This window comes from Alligator sinensis, unplaced genomic scaffold (genome assembly GCF_000455745.1).
Source record: "Alligator sinensis unplaced genomic scaffold, ASM45574v1 scaffold444_1, whole genome shotgun sequence".
Lineage (NCBI taxonomy): Eukaryota > Metazoa > Chordata > Crocodylia > Alligatoridae > Alligator > Alligator sinensis.
In genome coordinates this window covers 3,264,963-3,277,728 of record NW_005841886.1, presented here as the reverse complement: position 1 = coordinate 3,277,728, position 12,766 = coordinate 3,264,963, and the positions used below count along the sequence as shown (strand labels likewise).

General features: G+C 45.2%; 1 protein-coding gene across 5 annotated transcripts in view; it reads right to left on the bottom strand.

Moving 5' to 3' along the window:
- The window catches only part of KANSL1 (KAT8 regulatory NSL complex subunit 1), a 168,096-nt gene that overhangs the window by 36,022 nt on the left and 119,308 nt on the right, over positions 1-12,766 (bottom strand). For all 5 annotated transcript variants that reach the window (XM_025196881.1, XM_025196883.1, XM_025196882.1 and 2 more), the window contains one exon: positions 11,916-12,057. In XM_025196881.1, the coding sequence (XP_025052666.1) occupies positions 11,916-12,057 (142 nt within the window). The remainder of the gene's footprint in view (positions 1-11,915; positions 12,058-12,766) is intronic.

Here is a 12,766-nt window from a genome sequence, read left to right as displayed (position 1 = left end):
GCAGCACTGCGGCAGAGGGCCTGTAGCCATCCCAAATTTTGCTGTAGCCTAGCCCCCCATAGCCCCCTCTCCCAGTGCCACCGCCTCCTGTCCTGAGCACAGTGCGACCCAGCCCTCACCAAGAAGAGCCTGGCACTGCCCCAGCCCCAGCCCACAGCTGCAGCCTGCCAGCAGAGTTACCAGCTGCGCGCGCACACAGGCATTTATCGGCCACATCAACCACATCAGGCTGATTTCTGATGTAGGCAATTTTCTTTATGTTGGTGCTGATCCAGTATCTGATTGATGCATCAGTGTACCTCTAGTCACAATAGGTCCAGTGAGGTTTCTAGGAAGCGATGGAAACATGGAAGAAGACAGAAGTGTGCTGGTCTTATACAATCTCAATCTTTCTGTACTGCTCTGAAGACAACTAAGCTAGTTTCCAGGGTAGATGTCAACTGACTGGTTTCTGAAGTACTGGGCAGAGAAAGGGGAGGCTCGGGAGGGCTACAGTGGGCTGCACCACAAGAATGGTGCTGGAATCTTATAACTTATTAAACAGTGTTTTAGCTTCCTTTTCCAACATCTCTGAACCCAAGCAACTCATCATCTGAGGCTGATTCTCAGGGAGTGAAGAGGTAGGTCATATTCAGATATCAGTGTGCTTTTTATTTTTCTTGACATGAACCTGGAATAGGAGGAAGACTAGTTAATGTGAAAGCCGAGTTGGAAAATCATAGGAACACTCCTGGAAAGAACGGTGTTTTATTTTGCTCAGATAAGAGTGGGGAAGAATTCAAGGTAAGGAAAAAGGCAAGGTTACAGAGGGGTTTCATCTTCAGTGCATCATGAGTCACCAAAAAGGAAGCAGCAGCAAGAGGATACACAGAATTGTTCTGCAAGTACAAGGAAAGCTACAGTAACTGGCTCCAACATCTTAGATATTTTATAGCGCTCAAATTATAATGCACCCCCCCAACCCAGGGGGATCTGCCACTTTATTGATACTTCACCACAGGAGCTCTAATTTGATGACGTATGGAAAAGCTCCACAAATGCAGCTCACCATGTGGGATGCAGGGGAGAGGAGGAAATATTCCATTTTAAAATAAGTGTGATGCTTAAAAACACCCTTCCTTTGTAACTTTGAAAGCCTCCTGTTTTTTCATGCTTTCACATAGGAGCTGCATTGCTATTGTCATCCAATTCATTCTTTCTCTAGGGACAATACCCTGAATTAGCCTTTGGGAATTCACTGCTTGTCTTTCACTGTAAACCTGTATGAGTTCCATAATCAAGATGGGATTCTTTCTTTGAATGGTTGCTGGGGTTGTTTTTTTGTTAACTGGGGGGGGGAAGGAGGGAGGGGCAGGGAGAAGACTTCTTTTGTTTTGTTTTTGTTAGGACAGACAGATACTTAAGACTTTTAAACCTTAATGATTTAATCTTCATAGTAAAATTAGTCAGGCTTTCTAATCCCTGCCATTACAGTTCAACTGCCCTGTAAAAGGAGAAAGAAGACTTATATGAACGCTGGCAGGGATATAGTAACTTTTTAAGCAGTGCCCACAAACATGCTAAGCACTTATACAGGACAAGAAGCTTGAATATTCCTGCCTAACCCAATACTCCCGAACAAGTCAGATGATAAAACCCGTACAGCGAAGAAGTTATTTCATTAAGGAATTAACTGGAAACCAACCATACACCTCTGAGAAGCCTGGTGTCATAGCCCTATATAAATGATCTTCTAAGAGAAAAATGGGTAGAGGGGTGGCAGCAGCATGCAGAAATGTACCAAGAAAGGTCCAGAGCCTCAGACTGAGTTCCTTGCACAGGGTCTACTCTATAACGTATTCACATTCAAAGAAATTGTCTAAGTACAATCCACCTTTCAGCAGAAAATACTTAGGTGAAAAACTATTAATTACTTTTTCTAACTAGAAGTTCCTCCTAGTAACTATTATTAGCCCTATGCACAAGGTAGGTTTCTTCAAATTAGAAGTTTCAAAGAGGGGCAGAACTGTTATACCCACAGCATGTATACAAAGAAGATCGGGGTGGGGAGGAGAACGAGAGAGAACAGATACAGTATGTCATCTGTCTAGAATGAGCATGAATTTGGATCCAAGTCCACAAAAGTAGGCACCAATTCATATTTAAAATCAGCATACCTCCTTTCCGAAGAAATAAACTCAAATATGGAAACCAAAGAACAGAGATGACGTAAAGAACAGGTATGCAAATACGATTCACAAGATAAAACCAGAGATTTTAAATAAGAATCCACAGCATCAAAAACACTGATCTGCTGTGATCTTTCTGAGATCTTTGCAACTGAAGAATTGCTCCACTGTTTGTCCAGTCAAAACAACAAGTGAAAACCAAGAACTGAAACTTTAAGGGGTAACTCAAATCTAACAAGTTTAAAAAACACTGGCCTACCAAAATATTCCTAGAAAATCAATACAAATGTGCTGAAAAAACAACCAAATGTTGAATTGGCTAAAGCAGCAATGCAGATTTAAATACTGATCATCTGAACTGCACTGTCATGTCTTCCAGTTGCATACTACTGTGATGGAAGAGGACAATGCACTCTTATTCAAAATATATATCTGTGAAAAAAGTCTAGAGTTTCAATTTTAAATGCAGTAAGAAAAAGAAGGAACTTGGGACTTCTTTGAGCAGCCATGTTTTAGTCTTCTTTTCTTCTAGGCCCAATTAATGATCAATCTACCCAGACAATGTTATTTTCAAGTAGTAAGAGCTTCTCAGAATCACTCTTCAATACTGTCCTTACACAATTCCAGGTCAAATCGGATTTCCACAGGGACCACAAAAAAGTGGTAGCAGCTGAATGTAATCTATCAAATCCCTCCAAAACCTCCTTAATTACTTTTGTAATCTTAAATCTCTTACTGGAATTCCTCACTGTGCAAAATGCAAAGCTATGAATTCAAAGTTATTCTTGTGCTCAGTAAAAATTTCAACATGCTTATGGTAGTTGGCTCCAAGTGGTGGTCTTCACCATGCATTACTGGGGTATCAAGTTTGCATTTTTCCAAACAGATATACAGGACCTGATGGTGTTTGCAGAATCCCTGTGTTGTTTAAAGGAACTGCTTATAGTAGCAAAACATGCATACATTAATTTAAAATGCTTTCACTTGAGAAGTTCCTTTGTTATCAGAGCAAGAGACCTCATTCTCAGGTGGACTCCTTAACTTAGAAATAAATGTTGCAGGATTCTCTTTTTGGACACTGAATCATTCATTTTAACAAAATATTCGCTGAGACACTGGTTGCCCTCACCTACATCAGTGGTGCTCAACCTTTTTCCCTAGCAGGCAGGCCTCATGGGCAGTGCCCTGTCTGTCCATGGATCAGATCACACCCGTGGTCCTGATCCAGGAACAGGGGCCAGTACAGTGGATACCATCTGGACACAAATGAGGGTGGGAAGGCAGCTCAACTGCAACCCAGCTCCACAGGGTAAAGGGGGCATGTTTTGGCCCTGAAGGGGAAAAATGGAGTGACTTGGTCTCATGGCTAGGGGGCAGAGTAAAGGGCACGGACTGGGCCCAATCTGACCCCAGGGGGGAAGAAGGGGCGTGACTTGGCCCCATGGGGGAAGGGTGTGTGGCCTGACCCCAACCCAACCCCATGGAATGGGGGAGGAATGGCCTGGCCCAAATCTAGACGCTGGGGAGGGAGCATGGCTCAGCTGCAATCAGCAGTGCAGGGCTTGGGGTTTGAAAATTTGCTAGGGGCCCAGGTGTCTGTATTAAGTGCCACTGCTCCCCCAACCATGGGAAGCCCCACAAGCCACATGCAATGGCTCCACAGGCCACATCTGGCACATGGGCCAGAGGTTGGGCACCCTAATCTAAATATTTCTCTTACCACCTCATGTTAGTAAGAACGGTGATTTTTTTGTTTTCTCAAGTTCATTTGAACTCTTTCCTTTCCCCCCTCCACTCCCCTTCATTTCAGCACCCTAATATTGGTGGGTTTAAACATAAAGCAATTAATCCCTGGTGAAGGATTTAATAATCTACTTTAGTTTGCTTGTTGTGTCCATCATAGATGTGGTATAAACATTTGCAATTAAGTCAGGCTTGGGTTTTGAGATTTCTTGTAATGCAGACCAGCCTTCCTTGACTCTGCGTGCCAAAGATGAACACAGACTGGTCCTGAATGAGACAATATATTTGAGCCACTTGAAAATTTAGAACAGACTTTAAAATCATTCTGCATTCAACAACACAACGACAACAACATTGACCAGCAGGCATTGGGAGAGTCCCTGTTCCCCTGAGCACTACCAGGAGTGAGGAGTAACAAGAAATAATGGTCACAAGCTGGCAGAGGGTAGATTCAGGCTAGACATCAGGAGGCGCTACTTCACTGTCATGGCAGCTAGGATCTGGAACCAACTTCCAAGAGAAGTGGTGCTGGCTCCTATACCCTGGGGGTCTTTAAGAGGAGGCTGGATGAACACCTTGTCAGGGTTGTTTGACCCCAGTACTCTTTCCTGCCATGGCAGGGGTTCGGACTTGATGATCTGCTCAGGTCCCTTCCAACCCTACCAACTATGAAACTACTTCACATGCAGGATCATTTAAACGGTTTTCATTTGGTGGCATAGTTCACTTAAGAATATAAAACTACAAGTTTTCTGCATGTTTTGAGACAGCAAAGTTTCATGGCAGGTTTATGATTTCACTTGACAGAAAGTTTAATTTTTATTTAAAGAAGAACCTTATTCTGATCCCTTCAGTCCACTGAATGATTCTATTCCTACCACCTTAAAACTTCAAGCAACCAGTCAGATAAATTCTTGCCAATATTTTGTAGTCTCTAAACATTAATGAACTGTTTGCAGCAGCAAACCACACTTTTACATTTTATATTTAAAAGTGATAAAGCGTCTTGTGAATTTTAAGTCTTAAAACTTAAAAAAAGCTTGTCAGTTTTATACAGAAATGTGCTATGAGACATGCTGGTATTCAGCTCTATGGAAATGGGAAAAGATGGAAAAGGAAATCTAGTAAAATAAAGATAAAAATCCCAGGGCATCTTACAGTTGTGTCCATGGGAGCTCTCAGATCATAGCTGAAGGAAACAGACAAGAGTAGCAGCAATAAAAATGCTTGAGCTCCGAGGAACCAAAGACCAGAGGTTAAAGCGTGTACACCAGGACACAAGTGGGATATGAAATAAATCTACTGAGATCACACAGCAATCAGTGGGCAGAAGTAGTCAAAAAGCTCATGAATGCTGTCTCTAATGCTCAGAGCTGGCTAGTCTCATTATGCAGCATATGCTTTGTGATCCTGAAAACAGCAAAGATGTCACAAAAACACTATAAATAGTCATGACTGAAAGCAGCCATATTGACCTGTATAGGCAACTCAAATTCTGCAAAACAAATGTAATATGCCAAATAAGTGCAACACGCAAAACCCTATCAACAAGTGTACAGCATTTAGCTTACGTTGAACTAGGTTTTCTTTTTTCCCCTCTTCTGTAAAGCACTGAGATCAACAAGTAACAATACTATCATTAAATTTCCCTCTTTTAACATTTGAATAAGACCAGAGAAAATCATCATCTAAGCAGCTTGCTCAATACCCATATCACCAAAAGCCTGCTACCCCCAAAAACTTAAGCCTGCTACCTGAAAGTACATACAAGAGATATGGAGAGGAGACATACTGACAAGGTCCAGAAACTATGTGCTGGCAAGCACCTGCTACCTCCCTCTAGCAGAGAAGAGGAAAAGTGTTAGCATTTCCACCAGTGCCAACCTTGGGCTCTTTCCTTTGTCCTACCTCCTGAAAGGGCAAGGAAGTTGTCTGTCCTCTTTCCTGCCTCCAGTGCATTCTGACTGCCTGCAGAACAGATCCACTATTTCACCCACTGGGATTGCCTTTGAGGTGGTGCAAAAGGGACCAACTCTTACGCCCCAATGAGAGCCAAAAAATTGGGCTTTGATTTCATGCCAAGAAGTGCACCACCCTTCCATCGAGAGCTTTAATGGGGTCTGAGAGACGTTACAAGGTGACACCAAACTTCCAGAGTGGAGCAGAAGATAACCCAACTGACTGTGTCAAAAGTCTCTCAATCAGAAGAGGTTCTAAACGTGTCAAGCTGTGTGTGAACTCCACCTCAGATATAATGCCTGCCACATGTACAGGGTCTCTGCACTGCATAAATACCTGGACTAGTAAAAGCACTATTCTAGACAGTTCTAGTACCTGTTCAGATAGTTATATGTACCTTTCATATGTATGCCTAAAGTGCCCCTTTTCCTCTAATCTACCCCTCAGCCGAAAGGATAAGAGATGGCATACTTCATCCTAGAACGGTTCAACAGCATTTCAGATTAGGAGTGCACCAATACAGATATTTTGGGCTGATACCGATGGCTGATCATTGACCAGCCATATTGGCCGATACTGATCTGACTGCTGATATGCAGCCCAGCAGCTTGGAGAGCAAGGGGGAAGGGGCAGGAGGGAACGAGGGGGGGGGGGGGGGGGCGAAGACGGGGGGCTTCCAGGGGGGAGGGGGCGGGGGGGAAAGAGGGGGGGGGGGGGGTGGCGCACAGATTGAGGTTTCCAATGGTGAGTGGGGCTAGGCCATTTACAAACTAGGCAGGGGGTACCAGCAGGCATTGGGAGAGTCCCTGTTCCCCCCAAGCAGTACCAGGAGTGACAAGAAATAACGGTCACAAGCTGGCAGAGGGTAGATTCAGGCTAAATGTCAGGAGGTGCTACTGTGCTACTTCACAGTCAGGGTGGCTAGGATCTGGAACTAACTTCCAAGAGAAGTGGTGCTGGCTCCTACCCTGGGGGGTCTTTAAGAGGAGGCTGGATGATCACCTTGCTGGGCTGGTTTGACCCCCATACTCTTTCCTGACATGGCAGGGGGTTGGACTTGATCTGCTCAGGTCCCTTCCGACCCTACCTACTATGATACTATGAAGTCACCAGATCTAACCAACCGCCTCCATTTTACCAGCTGCTAGTCAAATGCAAAAATATATTTTGGCAGGAACAGCGATCCATACTGCTACCAAAAGACAATTCAATGGTTCAAGGCAACATATTTAGGTGACAAGGAGGGGTTTCCCTCTTACTTGTTCACAAAGATTTCACCCCATTTGACACTACTATTCTCTACGCAAGAGATGCCCTGAACTAGAATACTTAGAGGTAAGACAGAAGGTCAGCCTAGAGCTGGATGAGTGATTTGGGTAGGAAAAGCATAAAATGCTAGAGATCAGGATTGAAAAGTATTGACAGAGCTGGATGGACGCCCTGGAGAAAAACATCAGACAGAACTATACAGATCAAAGGGTCCTGGCAGAGTCAAATGGTGAGAATGTGTCCAAATACTAGAAGCCAAAATAGAGTCCTTCATTTTCCATGAATACCAAAATTAATTTCCAAGTCTGAAAAGGGAAAAATTGACAGAGGAAAGGGAAGTCTATAAAGTAGCAGTTCTCAACAAGGATATCAAACCATGCTACGGTGTCATGAGATCCTTTTAAAGATGTCACGCAATATTACCAGTTAGATGTGCAAACACCTACACATGATTCATGAGATAAACCCAGAGATTTCAAGTAGTAATCCATAAAGTCAAAAACATTTTGACATGCTGTGGTCAGAGTTCTTTGCTACAGAAGAACTGCTCTATTATCTGCCCATAATAAAGAAAACACAGAGGTAAAAACCTAAGAGTTGGTATTTTCTGAAGGGTGCCTTCAGCCAAAAAAGGTTGAGGACCACTGATCTAAAGAGACAACACCTTAGCTTTCCCACCATCCTGTTATGTTTACGTCACAACAGATATTTGTACTAGTTGAAGTGTAAACTTCAACTACCCGGACATCTCATGGGAAGAGCACTCAGCCAAATCCGATTGGTCACAAAGCTTCCTCACATGCGTGGATGAGCTCTACCTGTCTCAAGAAGTTTATGAGCCAACAAGAGGCAATGCACTGCTGGACCTGGTACTGGCTAAAGGGGATGATCTAACCAGCGACCTAAGAATCGATGAGAAGCTCGGAAACAGTGACCACAAGTTGATCACATTCACTATCCATTGCAAAGCTAGCAAGTCAGTCACCAATGCAGTAGTCCTTGACTTTAGGAAAGCCAACTTTCATAAGGTCAGGGCCTTGACAACAAGCCTCCTAAGTGGCCATGATTTGACAGAGAAGGGAGTTTACAATGAGTGGTCGCTCCTTAAGGAAGCGATCCTAGAAGCACAAGGGAAGTCTATTCCAGCCTGTAAGAAAGGCAGTAAAAGGGCTCAGCAACCCCCTTGGCTCAAAAGGGAACTCATGGACCTCCTACATCTAAAAACAGAAGTTTATAAAGGATGGAACACAGGAAACACCATTGAGAAGAAATATTCTGCACCTACAGGGAGCAAACTAGGAAAGCCAAGACTGTAACTGAACTCCAACTGGCTACATAAATCAAGAACAATAAAATGTCCTTCTTCAGATACGTGCAAAGTCAGGAAAAAAAGGAAAAATTGGACCCCTGCTAAACCAAATGGGGCAGCTGACAAACAACACTGAGGAAAAAGCCAATCTACTTCATGATTACTTTGGGCTGGTGAAAGACCAAAGCAAAAGGACCACCCTGCCTGGTAAGATGTGGAATGACTAGGGTGAGGGGAAGTATACACCCATTACTGGTGTAGATCTTGTGAGGGAACACCTTGAGAGGCTGGACACCCACCAATCAGCTGGCCCCAATAGACTGCACCCAAGGGTGCTAAAGAACTGGCAGATATCATAGCATGGCCACTGGCAAGGATATTCAAGAACTTGTGGCACTTGGACGAAGTACATGAAGATTAGAAGAGGGTCAATGTGGTGCCTATGTTCAAGAAAGGACAGAAGGAAGATCTGGGAAACTACAAGCCAATCAGTTTGACCTCAATCACTGGAAAGATCTTGGAAAAAATTATCAAAGAAACCATTCTTGACAGGCTAGCAGAAGGCAACATTCTGAGGAACAGCCAGAATGGGTCTGTTGTGGGTAGGTCTTGCCTGACTAATCTTATTTCCTTCTATGACCAGGTGATGCATCACCAGTACAAAGAGGCTGATATCATATATTTGGACTTTAAAAAAAGCTTTTGACTCAGTGTCCCATGATGTCCTCATGGAGAAACTGGGGAACTGCAATTTCAACTACCCTACAGTCTGATGGCTGGGGAACTGTCAGACCCAGGAGCGGTCATTGATGGAACAGAATCAACATGGCACACAGTGACCAGTGGTGTCGCCCAAGCAAAGCCATCCCTACGGGTGTGTGGGGCAGCAAGTGGGGGGGAGGGGGCGGCAAGTGGCCAGAGCTGAACCGAGCTGGCAGTCACCCCGATTAGGCCCCCTCTAGGGACAGCCCTGCCCCCAAGGCTCCGTTCTCAGACCTGTACTCTTTAACGTCTTTAAGAATGATCTGGACTCTAGTGTCAGAAGCGGACTGGCTAAGTCCGCTGATGACACCAAACTATGGGGAAACTGATGACACCACACTTATGGACAGCCTAGCAATCCAGGTCGACCTTGTCACAAGGTGGGTGAATGAAAACCTGATGGGGCATTCAGTATGGAGAAATGCAAGGTGCTCCACCTTGGGGGGGGGGGAGAGGAGGAGGAAACCTGCATCACACGTACAGGCTTGGCTTGGCAGTTCTACACTTGCTAGCGCCACAACCGAAAGAGACTTGGGGTCACAACTGACCAGAAGATGAACATGAGCCACCAATGCGATACTGCAGCCGGCAAAGCAAACAGAACTCTGGCTTGAACATACCAATGCACCTCAAACGAAGACCCACAAAGTCGTCCTCCCGCTGTAGTCAGCCTTGGTGAGGCCACAGCTGGAGTACTGCATCCAATTCTGAGCTCCACAATTCAGAAAGGATGTGGAGAAGCTTGAGAGAGTCCAGAGGAGAGCCATGCGCATGATCAGAGGGCAAGAGAGCATGCCTTATGAAGAGAGGCTGAGCACCATGGGACTCTTCAGCCTGAAGTAGGGTAGGCTCAGGGGTGACTAGGTGGCAGCCTATAAGTACATAAGGGGTGTGCATCGGGATCTGGGAGAATACCTGTTTACCAGAGCACCACAAGGAAAGACAAAGTCCAACTGTCACAAACTCCTGGATGACTATTTTAGGCAGGACATAAGGAAAAACTTCTTTACTGTCCAAACCCCAAAGGCCTGGAACAGACTCCCCCCAGAGGTGGTGCAAGCACCTACTCTGGACACTTCCAAGAAACATTTGTTTATCTTGCTGGGATCATTTTACCCCAGCTGACTTCCTGCCCCTGGGGCTGGACCTGATGATCTTGCAAGGTCCCTTCCAGCCCTAATGTCTATGAATCTAAACCTCCATTTTGACTACAGGAATCCTGCTCTCTCAGGCAGATGCTCAAAAAGATAGGAAATGACAAATCCTCCAGCTCTTCTGCACATTTTCTGGTTTCATGTTTTACCTCAGAAAAGGAGGCCACAAAAATTCAGATCAGCTTCCCTATCTCTATAGATGTTAGGACTGGAAGGGACCTCGAAGATCATTGAGTCCAGCTCCCTGCCCTAGGGGCAGGAAATCAGCTAGGGTCAAAGGACTCCAGCAAGATAAGCATCCAAGCAAATAAGTCCAGGAGTAGATGACTGCACCACATCTGGAGGGAGTCTATTCCAGGTCTTGGACAGTAAAGACATTTTTTCTTATGTCCAGCCTAAAACAGTCTTGTAGGAGTTTACGACCGTTGGTTCTCCCAGATCCTGATGAACACCCCTTGTCTACTTATAGGCAGCCGCCAGGTCCCCCTTGAGCCTGCACTTTTCCAGACTGAAGAGCCCTATGGCTCAGCCTCTCTTCATAGGGCCTATATTCTCTTGCTCTCTGATCACGCACGTGGCTCTCTTCTGGACTCTCAAGCTTCTCAACATTCTTCTTGAATAGCAGAGCCTAGAATCGGATGCAGTACTCCAGCTGCGGCCTCACCAAGGCCGACTATAGCGGGAGGATGACATCCTGCGATTTACTTGAAAAGCATCTATAGATGCAAGCCAGAGTTTTGTTTGCTATACCAGCTGCAACATCACATTGGCGGCTCATGTTCATCTTGTGGTCAATTATGACCCCCCAAGTCTCTTTCAGCCGTGGTGCTAGCAAGCGTAGCAATGCCGAGCCTAGAAGTATAGTGTGGGTTTCCCCCCTACTCCCTATCTGAAAAGGGACTTTTTGTTATCCTAGACCTCCTTAGAGCTGACACCCAAAACTAGAGTCTAAATAATAGCCCAGCAAATACCTTACATAAAAGTCAAAATATGACATATACCCACAAGGCAAACTTATGCCATCTCCAAATAAATACAATTATTTTTGATCCTCAAAAATCGTTATTGTATTATTTGAGTAGCTTCTTACTTTTTTCATATACTTGTCTAAGTCTCTTCCCCCCTTGAACACAATGTACCACAGGAGCAAATTTTCAAAATCCAGCAATTTCTGAAGCCTATATATTTTGGTATCATGATCCTTTGGAGAAGAAAGTCATCAGGTTAAGCTCAACTATGATGAAAAGAAAAAGGAACCAGCTATTGGCAGTAAACACAGAAGAGCAACAAAACCCAGCATTAACCTTTTCAGTAATGATAACCATAAGCTTTCAGAGACAGCCATCTTTAGGCACTTGTCAGCCCAGCAGACAGACATGTCCAAATTAATGTTTGATCTGCCTACCGACGTGCAACATACTCGTGATAAGCATCAGACAAGTGAAGCCACAACATCCAGAAACTATACAATACAAGGATAGGTCATGGAAGTCCTGGCCTTGTGAAAACAACCCTGGAGACAACAAGTGTCACAGCCCTCCCCACCCTTACCTTATTGGCTCTAATCTGCTTGTAAATATCTGTTTGCTGTCGAATTCGGTACTCCAGGTCCGAGACATGAGCCTGAAGCCAGTTCCAGCGACTGACTATAGCCGCCCGATCTGCTGCCCACCTCCATTCTGACCGTCGCCTCCTGAAAAAGGGAAAGATACTATTAAGTACAACTTCAGCTACATATGTGAAATCAGGCAACAGAACTCTACTGGATGCATTAATACTACAGTGGCTTGCAGGTCTTTAACTTCAAGACAGTGGTAACCAGCTACTGAACTGCCAGGTCCCTTCTCTAACAGAATAGTAACATAACTTATGTTTATCAGTTTGTAGGTTTTAACTTCATGTCAAGAAATTAGCAGCCCCATTTCCACTTGATTTAGAGGAGCCTCACTCCATTTACCAGTCACCCCAAATATACCAATGACAGTGCTCGGAGCACTCCCAGCCAGATCATGAGGTGCTACAGGGATTTGGGAGCGGGGCTTAAGGGTCTGGGGGCACAGGTGGTGTTCTCGTCAATCCTCCCAGTCTCAGGCTACGGGCTGAGAAGGGACAGGAAGATCTATGTGGTCAACCAAAGACTGCAGCGCTGGTGTCGTTGGGAAGGCTTTGGCTTTCATGACCACAGCCCGCTCTTTGGCGAGAGAGGCAGCGAGCTGCTGGGAAGAGATGGCCTCCACCTCACTCCCCTAGGGAGGAGGCTCTTCTCAGCCAGACTGGCTGACCTGCTCCACCGGGCTTTAAACTAAGCCCGCTGGGGGACGGGGGGGACTACCGCCATGCTGGCCCGCTGAGCAATCCTTGCAAAGCCAGCGGATCACGGCGCTTCAGGGAGCCCACCCCTG